Source organism: Populus trichocarpa, chromosome 15 (genome assembly GCF_000002775.5).
Source record: "Populus trichocarpa isolate Nisqually-1 chromosome 15, P.trichocarpa_v4.1, whole genome shotgun sequence".
Classification (NCBI taxonomy): Eukaryota; Viridiplantae; Streptophyta; class Magnoliopsida; order Malpighiales; family Salicaceae; genus Populus; species Populus trichocarpa.
The window spans coordinates 11,569,403-11,582,866 of NC_037299.2; the positions used below are offsets into that span (position 1 = coordinate 11,569,403).

At 31.4% G+C, this 13,464-nt stretch overlaps 2 protein-coding genes across 2 annotated transcripts; both read right to left on the minus strand.

Annotated features, from left to right (window-relative positions):
* Positions 1–81: 81 nt before the first annotated feature.
* On the minus strand, positions 82–2,787 carry LOC7463112 (probable adenylate kinase 7, mitochondrial). The gene is made up of 5 exons (XM_002322203.4): positions 2,288–2,787; positions 1,798–1,938; positions 1,326–1,407; positions 1,198–1,232; positions 82–449 (listed from the first exon to the last, which is right to left on the minus strand). The coding sequence occupies exons 1-5, from the start codon at positions 2,642–2,644 to the stop codon at positions 282–284; spliced, it is 783 nt and encodes a 260-aa protein (XP_002322239.2). The 5' UTR covers positions 2,645–2,787; the 3' UTR covers positions 82–281.
* Positions 2,788–5,282: 2,495 nt separating this feature from the next.
* LOC7454700 (protein ROOT INITIATION DEFECTIVE 3) lies at positions 5,283–9,411 on the minus strand. Its single transcript, XM_002322204.3, has 8 exons — positions 8,933–9,411; positions 8,079–8,192; positions 7,652–7,785; positions 7,396–7,540; positions 7,098–7,300; positions 6,574–6,695; positions 6,081–6,313; positions 5,283–5,836 (listed from the first exon to the last, which is right to left on the minus strand). Exons 1-8 carry the CDS (start codon positions 9,164–9,166, stop codon positions 5,585–5,587), a joined length of 1,437 nt encoding a protein of 478 aa, XP_002322240.2. The 5' UTR covers positions 9,167–9,411; the 3' UTR covers positions 5,283–5,584.
* Positions 9,412–13,464: the final 4,053 nt, after the last annotated feature.

Genomic DNA, 13,464 nt, shown 5'->3' on the forward strand with positions numbered 1-13,464 from the left:
AACTCCATGGAAAGATGGAAACCAAACCAGTGATGATACTGTATGTATCTGTTATTCTACAAGAACATTGATCTTCTCATATTTAGCAGTGAAAGACTATATATTGCAGACTTGAATCATCACACCTTCTTCAGTTCTTTCAATTAGTAAGCAAGACAATACAAGGAAACTTGCATTTCCCATCTCATTCGCTATAGAAATTTCCTCCTCGTGACGCTATTCACATTACTTGTATTTACAGTAAAGTTGACATCTCAATCTAATATAGGGTGATAAGAATTTCAGAGCATGCTAGATGATGTGGTCGGTTTCTTTGACGAGCACGCAGCATTTATGTGTTGTAGATGCAATGCAGCCAACAGCCCCTGCCAATTCTCTGCTGGTGCACTGCCTACTTGAAAGTCAAGAAGCCTTTTTTGTTTCTGGTAATAATCTTCTAGTGGCTTGCTCTGAGGAGACAATAAAAAATTTAATGATAAAAAAAATCCCAAGGCAAACTGTACTGATCCTATCAGTAAGATATGAATAATACAATTTTTAGCAGAATCAAGTATCATCTAAATTGTTGGTGGCAATAGATCAAGTACCAAGAACCCTGCTTTAAAGGAAACTACATATTCACAAAAGAAAGGGTTTTGAGTAAAAAAAACTGGACATGAAAAATCTCCAGCAAAACATAAAGGGAAACTAAATCCTCTTTTAGCCCTTTTTTTCCATGTTTTTGTGTGCTGGTTGGCAGTTGTCCAAAAATAATCCACACAAAAGGAATATTACATAAAGGAAACTACATATTCACAAAAGAATGGGTTTTGAGTAAAAAAAAAAGAACTGGACATATGAAAAATCTCCAGCAAAACATAAAGGGAAACTAAATCCTCTTTTAGCCTTTTTTTTCTTTCCATGTGTTTGCGTGCGGGTTGGCAGTTGTCAAAAAATAATGCACACAAAAGGAATATTACATAGGAAACTACATATTCACAAAAGAAAGGGTTTTGAGTAAAAAAAGAATAAAGCTGGACATATGAAAAATCTCCAGCAAAACATAAAGGGAAACTAAATCCTCTTTTAGCCTTCATTTTTCCATGTCTTTGTGTGCAGGTTGGCAGTTGTCCAAAAATAATCCACACAAAAGGAATACCATGCAATAGGAATCAATCAACAAAATGACAAGGAAGAAGATAAAAGCACAACCGTTACCTGTTCAGCATAGACTCTCTCTTTCCAGATACCTTCTGCAATGACAGTGGAAGAGTGTTATAATTTATATGAGGTAATATTTCGACCACAGGAATTGGTCACTTCACAAGATTTGGAAAAGAAACTACCTTCTTGGTGTTTCACCAAGGAATCATCAGTGCACCTAAAATTCACGACCAAATCAATCTCCACAAGTTGATCAAGAATCTCCTTCACAGATTCAAAAGAAAATGAAAATAGATCAGATAAATCAGTACCAGGTGGTGTTGACTCTAGCAGATTTATACTTCATAAGCAGCTATCCACCTAAAAACAAATCCCAGAAAGTGCAAAAGACTATAATACTAACCTCAACAACATAAACTATATGTCCTCTATCCCAAAGAAAAACTCCAAGAAAAAGGTACTTCTTAGCATGGAAATGACAATAATGTCAAGTGAATTATCTTTTATTACAAGAACAGGGTCGGTATGTAATGTAGTCATGAGGGGGCTCCACCTCACCCTCTCCCCCAAAATTTTCAAATATCCAATATTGCTAATTTTCATATTGACCCCTCTAAAAATTGAAGAATCCAGTTTTTGACAATGAAGACTTACAGCTTGTAACCGTGAACGAGGAATTCCATCCAGAATAAAACCAGTTTCACCTTTGTAATACCCATCTTCCAACCTCTTTGATAACAGGCCAAAAATTATATCCTCTGGAACAAGCATCCTACGATTCACAGCATTTGCAATCTACAATCAACAAGCAACCACAGATGAGAGCTTACCACTGTCAAATCTCCATTAAAATAAAAATATCCTTTTTATAATACCACTTAATATAATCAGCAATCTTCAGGGCCACAATTTTCTACCGATTTCCTTTTTTATTTCAAAACTAACGATAAGCAGTTTCACAGTTTAATCCACAAATCATTCTCAATGTAAATCAAATTAGACACAATTTGTCAATTTTGTGTTAATTTCTCCCCTTCACTTCCTTTTTGTAAAAGTCTTCACCTTTGCCATGATGAATTCACTAATAAATAATCCAAGTAAATAGATAAGCTAAGGCATTTATTTAATTAATTAATTTCGAGACCTGTTTATACAGAGAAGAGCGAGGGTTAAGTTCTTGGCGAGCGAGACTAGCCATGGAAATGCAAGGTACTTCCAGAAGCTTCGAGAGAGTCTCAGCATACACGCGCTTCTTCGCGCGTGGGCTTCCTATAAACGCCCACTGCACTCCTCTTCCTGGAACCGAATTTTCTGTGTCATCCATGGCGCCAAGTGGGTTGCGTCGGGGCGGCTCGTTGTAGTAGTAGTAGTCGGGGTCCAGCTGCGCCTCTGCTGCTGCACCTGCAGTGCTGAAGAACCTGCTCCAAGTGATGTTAAACAGACGGTAAACAGCCGGTACAGCCGCTTTTGCGGTGGAGGAATGGCGGCTCAGCGCGATCATGGCGGAGGAAATATGTCTTTCGAGGGAGAGCAGAGTGGAACGGTGCCTGAGACTCAGTAAGAGAGATATGGCAGTGGGTTTTATTAGACTGAAGATTGTTGCATCAATGACACTCGTTTTGCCTGCCACGTCATTATGAACCCCACCCCTGGGGATATTTTCGTGTTTTTGACTTTTGATTTTTTTTTATTTGTACGTAAATTTTTCCTTCATTTAATTAAAGAACCCTAAAACATGTGGGATATTTCCTGTAGCAGGTTTGTTTTTTTTTTTTTTTTTTTTACATGTTTTTTTTACCCAAAATTGATTTCTTCTTCTTTTTTTTGTTTTTTTTTTAAAAAAAAATTTGTTTCAAAATTATCTTTACTAATTTTTTTAAATATTAAACTGGTTGAAAATTTAACTATGTAGTTTTTTTCTTTAAAACATTGTGGATTGCTATAATATTTCCATACATTGTTTTCTTTTTTTTATGATTTATTTATTTTTTTTTTTCAAAATGGTCTTTGTAGATTTTATTTTTTTTATATTAAGTTGGTTGAGAATTTAGCTTTGTAGTTTTTTTTTTTAAAAAAAATATGGATTGCTACAGTGTTTCCCCTACATAGTTTTTGTTTTGCTGCAGTGTTTCCTCATATATTTTTTTAAAAAATTATCTTTATCAAATTTATTTTTTCAATATTGAGCTAGCTGATAATCTAGCTTTAGCTTCCCCAATATGTTTTTTTTTAATTTTCTTTTTATTTTTCTTTTTTTCCAAAATTGTCATTTTTTACATATTTTCTTTTTTTTTGTCTTTTTTCATAATTATTTTTTTTTTATTTTATTTTTTTACTATTGAGCTGGTTGAAAATTTAGTTTTTTTGTCTTTTTCTTTAAAACATTGTAGCTTTCCCCACGTGTTTTTTTTTCGCTTTTGTTTCCTTTTTTGTACATTTTTTTTTCATTTCTTTTACCCAAAATTGACTTTTTTTTTTTTTAGATAGCCTTTGTCGGTTTTTTTTTTATATTGAGCTGGTTGAGAGATTAGCTTTGTAGCTTTTTTTTTTTAAAAAAAAACTATGGATTACTACAGTGTTTCCCTTACATGGTTTTTGTTTGGCTACAGTGTTTTCCCCACATTTTTTTTTAAATTATCTTTGTTAAATTTATTTTTTTAATATTGAATTGGTTGAGAATATAACTTTAACTTTAGCTTTCCCCACTTTTTTTTTATTTTTTTAAATTGTCCCCACGTTTTTTCATTATAATTATTATTATATTTATATTATATTATATAACTGTTTTTTTCTTTTGTTTTTTCTTTTTATTTTTTTTAATGAATTTTTTTTGTTTGATTTAGTTTGTTAATGTTAAATTTTTTTTTATTTAGTTATCAGATTTTCATGATACGAATCTCGGGTTTGATGGGTTAACCTTATTTGACGAGTTATTTTTTTCATTTAGTTTAGTTTTTTAAAGTTAATTTTCTTTTTATTTAATTATCAGACTTTCATACTTTCATGACATGTATCCTGGACTTGACGGGTTCACTTGGTTTGATGGGTTAACCCGGTTAATTCTAGGTAAACCCGTCATTTTTTTTTTCTATTTAGTTATCAAACTTTCATGACGCAAATCCCAGATTTTACGGGATAACCTGGTTTAAAATATTGACCCAATTAATTCAATGTTTTTTTTCTTTTTCTTCATTAGTTTTTTCCTTCCTGTTGATTTTTTTTCTTTGTTTTTTTAATTAATCTATTTAATTATCACACTTTTATGACACGACCTTATAGCCAGACTCACATCCAGTATTCTTGGGTCCGGTGTTACAGCTAGACTCACTTAAACTTGAGTCATGCAAGTTTAATTTTATTATTAATATTATAAATATTATTCTTAGATCAGGCGTTGCAGCCAAACCCAAGATTTTTTGGTATAACTTTGCAGAAAAACCCAAGATTTCTAAATTTTTATTTTTTTAATATTTTTTATGCAAAAAAAAATGACCCGCGGCATCGCGCGGGTATCAAAGCTAGTTATAACTTAGTCCTTGTAGTTTTTAAAAATTAATTTAATAGTTTTATTTTTTAATACCTTTTTTTGTGGTGAAGTTTCTTCATTTTACCCAATTATCTTTCCTTTATTTTATTTTTCAAGAAAGAATAAAAAAATAAATTATAAATAAGCATAAAAATATAAAAATTAAATTTATAATTAAAACTAAAGGGAATAATTATACTTTACTCTTCTTTCTCTTCAATTCCTAATTTCTTAGCACCAAAATAAATAAATTAAATCCAAATCATTACCCTTCTAAATTACTAATCATCCTATAATAACAACAGATTTCAAGCTTTTATTTGGTATTGCATTTCAAAGCTGGACAAAATTTAATTTTTTATATTTTTATTGTTTTAAAATACTAATATTAAAAATAATTTTTTAAAATAAAAAAATATTATTTTAATATATTTCCAAATAAAATATATTTTTAAATATTTTAAATAACAATTATTATCACGCTAATAATTTGTATATAACAATTTGTTTGGCCAGAAACAATTGATAAGCCGCTACTGCTGCGGATTCTTCATAGTAGCTGAAACCAGCAACTAGCTTGCCATAACTTGCAATACTATTTTCATATGGCTTTTACCAGAAACACAACCACAGTGAGTGGAATAATTAAGAAGAATGCTGCGCTGCTGCTTAACAAATACACAACAGGCATGAGAGTTTCCTTACTTTTTCTACTGAGCAAATGTAAGCACTTAAGAATTGGTGAATCGAGTTTTTCTATAGCATGAGCTCTGGAAAATCATTAGAATAAGAAAGCCCTTGATCTCTCTTCTTTTTACCTTTTGCATCCTTTCCTGTTTACACCCTAACAAAGACATAATAAAATGCCAGATTCATATCTTTTCCTGGTAATTCCTGCTTTGAAATCATGGAAGATTAACTAGGGGGTTGTGATATCTTCTCTTGTTGTTGTAGTGGTGGACTTTCGATCTTCAGCTTCTTACTCTTTCCTGTAGTGGGTGAATCATTTTCAGTAGCTAATAACAATCGAGTCTGCATCAAGTCGAGCAGACGAGATTGCAAATGGCTGTTCATTTCCATGACATGATTTGTCATCCTTCTAGCCCATGTACGATGGTCCATGCTTGTTTCTACCTTCATTTGCATGGCTGCAGGTGTCTGTTCTTGCTGCTTACATTCCAAAGCAGAGAAATAAGAACGCATCTTATGCTACTTGTACATATTGAAGAACATAAAAGAAATAACAAAGCAAAATTTATTTCACCACTCTTTATATTGTATAAGATAGCAGATATTTGTGTGTGTTTTTGCAATTAGCATAGTGTATGTTCTCTGAATGTCAATGCATCTTCTTTCATTATATATGCATGTAACCAGCAGCATGAACATACTAGACAGGAGAAAAAGCGACCTCCATCTCAAATATTTGCTGATCCAATGAATTGGTTCTTCTGAGATCCACAGAAGCCTGATGATCCTTGGGGGAAGAACATGTGTGAAGGAGAGTGAGAATCCCATTAGATGAGTTGGCTGGCTGAGGACACTTACTGAGCACTGAAATGCGGAACTGATTGGAAACTCTTCGATGGTTTGATGCAGAATGCAGCAAAGACCGTGGAATCACTACAAGATTGGTTACTGCCCCTGCTTACAGATGAAAACAATTGATATTGTTGTTTGAGAAAGCACAGAATCACTCAAATTTCAAAACAGGAAAACTTTGCAGTCAAACGTTGAATAAAAAACAAGAAACTTCCAATCTACAACACTTAATGAGAATGCCGTGAAAGATGAAACGCTTTCATTCGTTTTCAGATCGTCCACTTAATTGGTACCAGAACAGAACAGTAACATAAAAAACAATGAGTTCTTGAGATTGAGAAAGCAAAAAGGGTCATGTTTACCTTTTTTATGGTTAAATCTTCGTATTATCACCTGACCAACGACATCCCAGAGACAGACAGTGCAATCCTCAGAAGCAGATATCAGACCGACCGAGCTGAAGGTCAAAGCCATTATAGATCCACTGCATTGAGGGCAGGAACTTCTTAGAATCATTCAATATAACTATCAGATGCTATTGGGGCAAGATACGAGAAGAATCATGCTAAAAAAACTAAATAATTGTTGGTATACATGAAATATCTATCCACCAACTCATGTAAAGATAACTTGGGTGAGTCAGTCATTGTCACAAATCTCAGATAATTTTTTTATGCGTAATCAGTCTGACAATTCAAATGCACATTTCAGAAACTTGAAGCAATTGGAATTTTCAATTAGTTCTAAAACCTGATTTGCTAACTAGAAACAGTAAGTTTACATGTTAGACTTTCAGATTTTCCTTTGTTTTCCTCTACCATTTCTATTATATCGAGGGAGTTTATTCTTCAATAAATTTCAACAAACTTTATTCATCATACATTACTTGTGTCCTTTTAGCACAACTGGTTCATCTCCGGCAACAGCAAAAGGATCCTCCAGGAGTCCAATATCAAGCACGCTAACAAATATTCTTCCATCCATGCTTCCAGCGAACAGGAGCTGCTCTGCTGGATCAGTGACGATTGCAGTTATCCCCAGTGGATAATCCTGAGTTTGTATAAGCCTACCCGAGAACACGTCCCAAGCCTAAAAAAGTCGAAATTATATCCTGTCCTGAGCATAAGAAATTTCACTGCTAAATTTATATGAATTGTAAATGAAGCTAATACATGTCTAGGAACCTTGCATGTAGCATCAAGAGAACTTGATATAAAAGTTGAGTTTGCAATGCCTGATGTTGTCAACAGACCGGTGACGGAGGATGTATGCTCCGACGAGTAGTGCAACAATGAACATGAGCTTCCAAAATCTTCTGTATCTAGCAAGCTTCCATCAATTTGATAATCAGTATGATGCATAAACCATTCATATGATTTGGTCTTTAAACTTCTTTTCTACAAGTGATAAAGGAGTTGGCAGTAGAGATTCAATCTTTACCTAACCATAGACCACACACAGACCACACCATCTTCTGAACCAGAAATAAGAAGAGAGTCATCATTAGAGAAAATCAAGCATTTCAAGGACCTGGAATGCGCACGCCAGGTTTTCAGTAATCTTCCACCTGCAACCTACGAGTTATAACAATCTTATTAGAATCTACTTTTCAGAATTGGGACAGTATACTATGAAGTCCAAACTCTAATTTTTACCATCAAGTTCAGCAAAATAAAAACAAGAATTCGTTATTTTTATCATAGAACATGAGAAAAAATGCAGTCAAGATAAGTTTTAAAGAACTCGTCGAAAGAAACAGAGTTTTGACTTCTTGACAGGATAGAACATATTTCGTTTATATAAGTGGCTCTTTCTTTCTTTTTCCTCCTCTTATTCAAAATAACAAGCAAGCGCTTAGCAAACAAACCTCCCAGAGGTAAACATTTCCAGACGGAGAACCACCTGCAAGAAACAGGCCGTCCTTGGTGCAACCAAGTGGGCCGATGGCTTCAAGCGGGTAGCTTCGAAGAGGTTGTTGAGGCTGAAACATCAGAACATAAAATGAGCAAGATTTTTATAGCAATTCAGAATCTCTGGCTTGATTTCGTCTACTTTTCCCCATTTTCTAATACGTTTGTGGCAGAGCAGCAAAAAAAAGAAAGAAGCAAAATCTAAAAAAAAAGAAAAGTCACTTCCATCATATTAGTATCTTACCAATCCCAATCAGAAACTTATTACATCTAATAGCTAAGAAAAGTAAATGTGATTGAAGTATGCAGAAAACTTTTTATAAGATCTGCTTCATGCAAATAATTCTATTCCCGTGTCTGGGAAGGGAAATTGAGGAAATTATAACAGAACTCAAAACTATTTGGAAAATCTGAGTTCATCTGTAGACATCAATTATATAAACAAATTTATATTAATGCAGAATCATAATTCAAAATTTTCAAAACCCAGTTCAGGTCTTCAACTACCCTGCTTAATACTTCTGATGGGCTTTCGCTGCTAAATATAAAAAAGAACCTCCATGATCCTCGATAAAAAAACAAACAAAAAAAGAAGACATTATAGTAGCTAAAAAGGAGAAGCAGCCTACTTGATTCAATTTCTTTAATGGATCCAGGCTTTAGGTGCAATATCCACCAAACCAATGACGATCAAAAGAAAATCACAAGAAATTGCAAGAAATTATTGAGTGAAATTGATTCATCACTAGAGACTATAGACCAATTACGACAACAGATATTTAGGACAAAAGGAGTTTTGAGGTTTTGTTACCTTGTTCAATGACCAAGTGAAGATAGCCCCGCCACCAACAGACCCATGTTTGTTAACCTGAGAAGCTACAAGAAACTGATCTCTCAGACACAACAAGCCATGAAGAGGAGAAGCACAAGTTGGTATATGCATAATACGATCTCCTGTTTCCATATCCCACATTGCTATCCCTGTCCCCATATTCCTATCACTACACACCACCAAAACCTCATCACTTCCATTTCCCTTTCCCATCTCTCTATCACTACGCTCAAAATGGAGTATTTTTTACACATGATATAAACATGTACAAGCATATATGGAGAGAAGATGGTGGCATCTGGAGAAGCTATGCATGCAAAGGGTTTCCTTAAGGGACGGGCAAGGGTTGATTGACGCATGGCATGCAGGGTTGTGAATGAGACAAAGGTCGTTGGGCATGGTTGCTAATATACATGAGTATAATTGCAGTGAATGAGTAAGGTGGGTCAGTGGTAATGCCAAGGGGATTGCATGCAGCTGATGACTAATTGCGAGGTGCTGCCAATGTTGATGGGTTAATAAAAAGAGAAGGACAAGATGTGGAGGTGTTGGGTTTCAAGTGACGAGGTAGGTATGGATGTGTATGAATGAATGAAATGGGGTTTGCAATGTTGAAATTCCATCTTTATTTTTTAAAAAAATAAAAAATTAAAATATATGCTTATTTGTTGATGATAGAAATAATAAGGTTACAAGTAATTTTTATATAAAAAAAATAAATTATTATAAAAAGATGTTGTCCACGTGAATGAGAAAATAAATTCTTAAATGGCTTAATAAATTCACTACAATAGTCAACTAAAGTTTATGACCCTAAAAAAAACACTTGCATTGGAGTTAGGGGTGTTTTTGTATTTTCACATGGTTTATTGGTTATTGTAGATTTGACTGGGGGTATTTTTATCTATTCAATATTTTAATTACAGTAAAATAACAAAAATACTCCAAGAAAAAAAGAATCAACACAACAGGGGCAAAGGTGTCTTTATATTTTTATTTTTTTATAAACAGTCAAATTACACATTCACCCTTGAATCCAATAAATATAAGTAATTGGAGGTCAGAGTTACTAGGGTCTTTTAGCCCCTTTTTTTTTTTGTTAATTGTAGGTTAGATTGAGGATAATTGCATAATTTAACATTTAAATAATATTTTTTAATTTAAAAAAAAACTATTGGCATGTTTAGGCCACCTTGAGCTTTGAGCGGCGCGTGCAGAGGCTCTTGATTGTAAAAAATAGGCTTTTGTTGTATGTTTTTATTCCTCGTTGTCTCCTCTTTCATTATGGATAGTGCATGTTATCCAAAAATAAACAATGTTGTCTTAGCCTTAATTAGCGTTGTTACATATTTATCATGACCGGTTTTTTTATGTTATTTTTTAACCTCATTTCAATCCCTAATTATCATTTTTTGTTTAAAAAAATAGTTCGGCATCACAGCGAAGCGCAAACACCAAAGATAGTTAATGCTAAAATTTTTCTAGTTAGTTTGAGAATTAATTCTTAACATGAAAATATTAAAATACTTGCAAGGAACAAAATATTTCATGTCCACTTATAGAAAATCGAATCATCTTAAGATGGTTGGTTATTCAAATTTAGATTTTTTTTAAAATTAATATTTGGATATTTGTTCTTTTAATTGGAGGAACACTCTCATTAAAGAGTGTGAAGTAATCTATTATTAATGCATCCACTTTGAAAGTCAAATTTATAAGAATGCTTTGAGGTCACAATCGAGGTGAATTCATTGCAAACCTTTATTTCAAGATTTGAGATAATAGACAGTATCACCAAGCCACTAAAACATTATTGTAATACTTTCACAACTGTCTTCTTTTCTATAAAAAAAAAAGTATTTAAAGGATACAAAATATATAGAATTGAAATACTTTGTTGTTAAATAAAAATCCAAAAATAAGAGATGTCAATTTAATGCAAAAGCACCAATATTATGATTCTTGATCCATTAATGAAAGGACATGATTATTGATATTATGTTATGATTTTATGATGAACATGTATTCTATACTCTAAGCTTATTTATGAAGATATTTATAATATTTTATGTTTTTTATTTATTATACATGATTGAATTAGTATAATGATAAAAATAATTTTTTGCTAAGACATTATTGTTAGACCAATTATGTACTTCTATTCAAAATCATGTTAAGTAAATAATAATATTATAGTACATGAAAGAGACTATGTTAAATCAATGACATACATTCCCATGACTCTTATTAGTTCTATTTCTTAATTATGATATATGATGCAATCAATGTATGCAAAGTTTTAATGATACATGAATTTTTTTTAATTTAATTTCTATGTGTTTTGGTTTTTATTATAAATTTTGTGTTTTTCTATTACAAATTTATTTTAACAGATAAATTCATTAAACACAACAAGATAAATTTCTCGTGTTGCGATGTTAAATATTTTGATTTTCATTTGTCGCTTAATTTTTTTACAGCATCTCAATGTTAGGTTGGTGTTTTATCTGCGATCGTATATTTTTTTTATCATATAGTTAAATAAAAAATAGTTTTGGAAAAAAAATTATAATTTCACTAGAGTCCATGACCCGGTTCACAGGTTTAACGTGCTAGCTCGAGTTACATGGTTCATAGATTTGACGAGTTCACCCACTAGCCGAATAAGTTTTTTTGGTTTTTGGTCTATTGATTGTTTTTAATAGTTCTTCCTCGATTTTATCCTTCAATATTTGATTGGTTGGGAAATAAACTGCATGATTTATTTATTTTTGCTTTCTTTAGGGTTATCTCTGTCTTAAATAAGTTTTTATTTTTAGGTTGATGTTCAATTATATAACCATTTATTTTTATCATATAATTAAAAAAAAGATTTTATAAAAAATAAATTATTAAACTCAATGGAATCCATGACACAGTTTGTTTGAAGACTGAGATCGATTTAATCTGTCATTGTCTCTATAGTTTTTGTGAAAAAAAAATTTCATTTTAAAGTTTTGTTAAAAGCTAAGCTATATTTTTACCCGTCATCAAGATTGCATTTTAATCCACGAAATCAATCAATTTAATTTGAGCTAACTCCCACACGATTTAATTTGAAACCCGAGTTAGGCAAAGAGATAGATTGCGAGATTTCAAGATTAACTCATTAAGTTAGGTTTAATAACATAATAAGAAAAATTATTCACCTCTTAATATTTTCTTTTACATTTTAAAAAATTTATCTAACTCGCGGTAAAACACGGGCTAATAACTAGTATTTATTAAACCATGAAGAAAGACAATGTCATTGAGCTAAGTGGAGCTCTTAAATGGTTTAATAAATATTAATGTTAAAATCTTATTCGTCAATACAACAAACAAACGTTGTTAAATGAAATATAGTAAAAAATTATAAATTACAAATAATAAATAATAAATAATTTCTAAAATCTATATTCATAATAAATATTAAAGAAATAATTTTAGGATAGAATATTATAGAAATTGTTTCTTGTAAACCCTAATTTTGTTTTTTCAAGACTAAATAAAAGTAGATGTTTAGTTTGAAAAGTAAAAGGAGAGTGAAAGCGAGTGGCTTTTAACTGATACAACGTGAAAAGACTTTCTTTTGTGTTAAAGAAAAAATAAATAAATCCACTTTGTGGATTTATTTTAAACCACCACATAGTCAATAGTTTGTTCTTTTATTGTTTAAGTCTCAACTTTGTGGATTAAAAAGAATTTTGGCAAGAGTATTACGATTACATTTTTTTTCTAGGGGCCACATCTCTTATATGTATATTAGTGATTTGACTCGTATTTAACCGTGGGTTGAATAAATGTTTTTTTTGATAAAAAAAATAAATATGTAATATTTTTTAATGTATTTTTTAATATAAAAAAGTTTCAATCATAAATTGAAATAGTTGGACACACATCTAATTAATTAAATCAATATTTGATATTGCAACACTGGATATATACCCAGATATGTTTTACAACTTTGTTTCTTAGAATAAAGTTTTTATTTACTTTAATGATTATCCATGGTAATAAAAGGTAAAAAAAATCATTAATGAAAGATAATTGAATAAAATTATAAAGTTCAACTATAAAACAACTCAATGTTGAATGGATAAAAAATAATCAATTTAATATTGAAGAATAAAATTAAAAATCAAAATAAATTCAACAAGGAACGACAAATAAAAAGAATTGAGATAATCTGAATTATTTTTAAAATTAGTGAAAAATTCTATAAAAAGCAAGCAAATAAAAATAACGGAGTTCAATGTCCAATTGAATAAATGATAAAGCCTGAAACTAAAAAACCATGAGTTTTTTTTAAATCAAGACAACACAAGCGAACCTTCTAAACCTGGGTTAATCTTTAAAACTCGCAACTCATGAAATCTCAGACTCGGGTTCTATCAAGAAGGTCAATTCCAAACTAAACTAATGTTAAAGGATTAAATAAAAAATAAATTTAAAAAAGACTGACATGGAAAAAAAGTAATCAAAAGAATGAT